The following is a 6058-nucleotide window of genomic DNA, read 5'->3' as shown; positions in this document are numbered from 1 at the left end:
TGATGAAGATATTAAACAGTACTGGTCCCAATATGGACCCCTGAGGGACACCGCTCATCACTGATCTCCATCTGAACATTGAGCAGTTGACCACTACTTCTTATGAGAAGCGTAATAACCTAACTCTTGAATGAAAGCTATCTGAATAAAAGAATGTCTCAGCTTTCCTTGTCTGGTAAACAGTGTTTGAGTGTTTGGATTTATGGAAGCTTTTGATACCTGAGTGACAGGAACTTCTTGGTTTAGATAATGCACCCACCAGAAAGTAAACCGGTTCATGCTTTGCTTTTCAGATGCACTTGTGTCTAGTGTTGGGCTTACGCTGGTTGGACCATATGATATTCTTGCTGGAAAACACAAAAAAGCAAAATCAACAGATCTGGACTTCAATCTTCATTGGAGATTCTTCTATGATCCCCCAGAATTCCAGACTATACTTGTCGGGGATAGCAAAACACAGTATCACATGGGCTATTTCAGGTATTTTATTTAATATATGCTCTTGCTGGACTATAATTATGTGTAGCTTTTTCTCCTCTGTTTTCCACAAGACAGAATTTGAGAACTGTGTGCTATCACCAAACAAGAATCTTTCTCTTCCGTAATAGGATATTAACACATGAGTTGATATCTTTTATTTAAAAAGATCAAAGATATTGGAGTTGAAGACTAGGTTTAGATATTTATTAAACTACCTCTCCCAACCCTCCAGAGCACCTTCACTTATTAATCTTTAAGTTTTGCCATGATACTTAGAAGAAAAAGTCAAGCCTTATCAAATAAAGGGAACGTGTATTCTCTCTGCATGTATTGATACAAGCTCCTTTGAAAGCTGTGCTGTAAGATTTTGGAGCTTTAGATCTAAGGGCGTTTCTTGTTAGGTTTCTGAAGGAGATGGCAGCATGGTGAGGCAAATTAATTTTACTTTGAAGTAGGAGAGGTGGACACAGCTTGCCTATTTGTGTGTACTTTTTCATAAATAGGGATGTGCCAGATGAGCTTCCAGTGTGGGTTGGTGCAAATGAAGCTAAGAAGGGCTGTGTGATTTCACAAGTTGGTGATAACGTCTTTGCCGCAGTCAAGTAAGGTTCATATTTACTTCTATTTATAAAAAGTAGAGTAGAAGAGAAACTATTCATCAGGAGATGCGATGTGGAATAATGCAGTTAACTTTCGTATCTTTCTTTCTCAAGAAATCCTCACTTATTTTCTGCTCCTGCTAGCAAGTTTAATGGTACTCTTAAAAGCCTTAATAGGCTTCTTGATAGTGTTTTCCTTTTACAAGTAAAATAGATAAGTGTTAATTATCTCATTCTTTAAATATATTGGAAGGGATAGGCTCTATAGGAAAAGAAATGCCCACTGGGTGTGTTAAAATACTTCGTAAGTAAAGAAAGGGCATCTCAAACAGTGGTGAAGGAAACCTGAGTATCATACTAAATGAGTAGCATCTAGCTCTTGTTCTTGCCTACATAAAAGTACATTATTTTTGTATATAACAGGTAACCACAAGAAGTACCATTTCTGAGCTGGGGCAGGATAACTTTTATATGGATATGTAATTCAATATGATTCATGAAGCTTTACATAGTCCTGCATCATGAATGTAAATAACAGATTTCATAAGCTGTCAGTTAAAAATGGAAAGCTCTCTAAGGACAGACGCGTGTCAGTAAGTGAAAGCACGCTGAAGAAGAGCTTCTGCAAAAGAACCCTTGTGTAGTGCACAGTTAAACGAGGACATTTGTTCTGAAAGCACCATGGTGAAACTCATAAACATGTATTTATGTGCATGACTTTAATGACAAATAGTGTATACGGCACTGAAGCAGCAAACTGAATTCTTAAGATAGAAAGATGAACAGCTACTGAGTCCAGGAGAATCTTCGACACCTGCAGATTGCATAAACTATATTGTAATGCAAATAGATTTTTTCTTTCTTGTTGTTCAGAGGCTTGCATTCCCAAGTCTGTGTGTATAAATAAACCCATGACTGCTAATCTTCATTGTAAGATTTGAAGGTTTAGCGATTAGGCGGCTATTCACTTGTTTGTTTTCTGTTAAGCTCTTTTAAGATGTGTTTCTTCTGTTTGCAGATTATTTTTGTCAAAAAAACTTAAGGAAGTGACTGATAAAAAGAAAAACGCTATTTTGAAAGACATAGATGAAAAACTAACGAGAACAGCAAAAGAACTGGGTTATTCTCTGGAACAAAAAACCATGAAGATGAAACAGAGAGATAAGAAAGTATGACATTCCTGATCCACTGGAGAGAACTAAGTTCTGTTAAACTTTTTTTCATTTACTTGCTTGTTTGTGGCTGGGTTTTTTTTTTTTTTCTTAAGTCAGTAAAGATGCTTCATTTAGGAATTTCCAGAGCTAATCAGCTCTCTATAGAACTTCAGGAGAGGGAAGATTAATACAAGTGTGTTCCAAATAATAGGATTAAATCAAAACACTTCACTCTTGTAAACTGTAGCTTGGCATTCAACTACAGAAAAAAAAAACAACAAACCCAAACCAAAACAGTAAGGGAAATAGCCTAAAAGCAAAAACAAATGGGGAGCATGGAGAAAACTGTTTCAAAGTGAAGATTCATGTAAGCAGTTGCGTTGGATCTATTGGAAACGGGAACATTAAGGATGATAGTAATAGAGGACTAGTAATAGACGTTTTTCACAGACCTATCAGAAATAATTATGGTAGGGGTGACTAAGCAAATGTAGTACAGTGCTACACAAGTGACTACAAGGATTCCTAGATTTCAGAACTTGGCTGAAATGGAGTTTCCAGTTATTTTAAATTTCAGTACTTAAAAGTAACTGCTATATACTTTAAAACTAAGTTGATGTCCTGGAGCCTGGACACTATATGAGGTTTGACCAGCAGCAGTCAGGTGTTAATGTTGCTCAGTGAGGTGAGTGGTTTTACGTCACAGTATTGACTTAGGGTGCTATATTCAATTTCCTGTCTCTTTATTTAGGTGGTGACCAAAGCATTTCATGGAGCAGGCCTAGTTGTTCCGGTAGACAAAAACGATGTCGGATACAGAGAACTTCCTGAAACAAATGGTAAATATCTCGTTTATTATATTCTTCTGCTTTATTTAAGTAAACAACCTTCAGTCACACAGCTACTCTGCAAAAACCAAACTGCTTTTGTATTTCCTACTTGAAGAATATAAGCGGTAGGAGTAAAAGGCAGAAGTCTTAACCATCACACTTGAGCTTGAAGTATTTTCTTTAAGTGAACCGGATGAGAATCGATGAAACGTGCTAAATCTGAAATAACAACTCCGGAAGCAGTAGTTCAGATGGCCCTCTCTTTTGTATTGGCACAGCCATGCAGGAAGTAGATCCAAAGAACTGATCTGCTTTCAGGGATTTGTGGGTTTATTTCTTATCGCTCCTCTCCTCCCAGTGTTCTAACCAGAATCGGTTCCTTGATGCAAGTTCCCCACACAAATGCTTGTCTCTATATGGGGAACTGAGACGGATGGGCACGGGGCAAGAATGAGCAGCAAAGGAGAGGGGGAAGCTTTTTCACCAGCACCTCAGGGTGTGCCCACTTAGTCTTCACATAAGCGTGACACACGGGTATGTTTTTGCTACAGACTACTTGTGTGTAGCATTAAATTTCTTTATTTAAACATCTAAATATTTCTGCTTTTGTTTTTTGCAGCTAATCTTAAAAAAATTTGTAAGGCCATTGTTGATGCTCCTACTGATGATGAGCGATTGAAGGCCTTTGCACCCATTCAAGAAATGCTCACCTTTGTTCAGTTTGCTAATGATGAATGTGACTATGGAATGGGATATGAGCTGGGTATGGACCTGTTTTGCTATGGATCACATGTGAGTACTGCAACAGTCATACTTCACAAAATTATGCATTATTTTATGCATGGACTGGGAGTTGTTCTGTGTCATAGATCTTTATTCCCCACTCTATTGCATAATTATCCCTAGGAATCACGAAAGTCTACAAGAATATTCTTAATTTGTGAAGGCTGTTAAAAAGTCACACTTAGGACACCAGTCTATGTTGAATTTAAAATTGCTTGTATGAAAGCGCAATCCTGCAATCCAGAAGCATTTAAACAGCACGTAACTGTTGTGATTTGGTGTGTATAATACAAGGCGCTGTCATTAGGCTCCTAAAAATGTAGAATGTCTGATCCAGATATACCGAATAGCTGTAGCCCCCTATCCCCAACTACTTGTATGGGTGTGAGCACTCATGTGCACCTGGATCAAGAAACAGACTGATGTTTGTAGTAACCCCAGCAACAAAAAAAATTGGAACCTAAGTCAGTTGCCTACCTACACTGCCTGTATGGCTGTGTAAAAGACCTCCCACCAGCTAGCTGCATCTCTTAAGCTTCTAGTATCTCTCTCCCTCTGGTTCTGTATTAACAAAGAATGTCATAAATAAGCCGATTGACTTACTAGCACTTAATCACATGTAAAGATTCTACTTAACACTTTTTTTGTTCTGTATTAGCCACTGCCCCAATGATGAAAAGGGTCATGTCTGTAATAAATCTATGGCTAGGAAACAACATATAAAGAAGCTTCAACGTAAGTGTAATATGAACGGATGGTTACAGAAACACCCATGTGAAGTAGTTTTAGTAAAAACAGTATTGGAGAAGGGGCGCTCCAAAGCATCGTGTGGATGCAATACTAAACGTAGGCCCAGAAAAGTTGTGCTAAACTCTAGTTAAAATATTTAGCCACTGAAATGAAGGAAAATTCACTGCTCTGTCCATACACTGTTAAATTACTAATGTGTTTCTTAGGTGTCCTGCCCTGCTCTTGTCGGTTCCCTACAGCATCTGAGAATGTGTTGTATTTTCCTCTGATATCCTGCTTATTTAGGACCCTTCCTTCAGTGACTATGCTGCTTCAGCTGCGTAAGTCCTTCCTACATCTGGAAGGGCTGTGAAGGAAACGCTTACTTCCAGCTGACTGTGTAGGTGGGGGCGAACCCCCATCTTTCATGCTTTGTGCTTCTCAGCACATGAGATGAACCACCGACCAAACCAGTGCAATGAATAATTATGTTTTCACAGCATTGTGACATGGCCTGATACCTATCTTATGCAGCAGTTTGAAACAGCTGTAATTTTGCAGCTGTTTTCTGAAAATAGAAACCTTACTTCATTTTCTAGTTTAGTAAACAGAAAGGAAAAACAAAGGCTTCACACACAAATAACACCCCGGTTTGGTCCCAGCGTTTTTGCCTGTCTGTAGATGCTTAGAGCTGCTTTCCGGTTCCAACTAGTGCTCTGCGTACAGAGCCAGAAGAAACGCTGACACTTGGGCTGTAGCCTGAGACACAGAAAATGACTTAAACCTCTTCCCCTTCATAGGAGAGGTATAACGGGCTTACGTGTACAGTAAAGATAACAAATACTAAATATGCTCCGATTTTTGTACATGTGAATCACTTCAATGGTTACTCTCGGCACCTGTGATCCCCACGGGCTGTGGAGTGTGACAGGACATGGGACTCCAGCCGCAGGCTGGGCAACCCCACGCCTTAACAATAGTTACCATCATCTCTTGCATTGTGAAAAACAGATTTCCGTCTGTCGCTGCCGTGGCTGTTACAGGCGTACGTGCTCAGGCCTTTCGGGGCGGCTGAAGAAAGCTGCTCAAATACGGCAGAGCCCAGAGGTCGGGCTGCTCTGGCTGTATAAACGAAGCCACTGACCCCCCAGGGCTGCTCTCGTTTTCCCTCTCGCCCGCAGTACTTCCACAAGACGGTGGGCCAGCTGCTGCCCCTGGCTTACACCCTGCTGAAGAGGAACCGCTTTGCCGAGATCATCGAGTCGCACTTGGCCAACCGGCGGGAGGAGAAGGTGGACCAGCTGGCGCCCTGAGCCGGGCAGCGGGGCCCCCAAGGTGGGCGGCAGCAGGGCGGGCGTCCCTGCGTTCCCGGGCGCGGGGTTTTCTCCCTGTTTCTGTGTCTGTGTGTGTCTGCACCGCGTGGGGGTCTCCCCCGCGCTCAGTAAAGCTTTTCTAAGGGCGGCGGCGCCTCCGCGCGCTGGCC

At 41.0% G+C, this 6058-nt stretch overlaps 1 protein-coding gene across 1 annotated transcript in view; it reads left to right on the top strand.

The window, feature by feature from the left end:
• Window positions 1-6037, top strand: part of LOC103893303 (histone PARylation factor 1) — a 9664-nt gene extending 3627 nt beyond the window's left edge. The window contains exons 3-8 of the mRNA XM_009272360.2: window positions 294-480; window positions 984-1082; window positions 2098-2248; window positions 2985-3072; window positions 3683-3855; window positions 5757-6037. Of these exons, the coding sequence (XP_009270635.1) occupies window positions 294-480; window positions 984-1082; window positions 2098-2248; window positions 2985-3072; window positions 3683-3855; window positions 5757-5888 (830 nt within the window). The 3' untranslated portion in view covers window positions 5889-6037. The remainder of the gene's footprint in view (window positions 1-293; window positions 481-983; window positions 1083-2097; window positions 2249-2984; window positions 3073-3682; window positions 3856-5756) is intronic.
• Window positions 6038-6058: the final 21 nt, after the last annotated feature.

The sequence above is a fragment of the Aptenodytes forsteri genome, unplaced genomic scaffold, assembly GCF_000699145.1.
Source record: "Aptenodytes forsteri isolate BGI_AS27 unplaced genomic scaffold, ASM69914v1 Scaffold13, whole genome shotgun sequence".
NCBI lineage: Eukaryota > Metazoa > Chordata > Aves > Sphenisciformes > Spheniscidae > Aptenodytes > Aptenodytes forsteri.
This window is presented reverse-complemented; position numbering and strand designations above follow the sequence as displayed.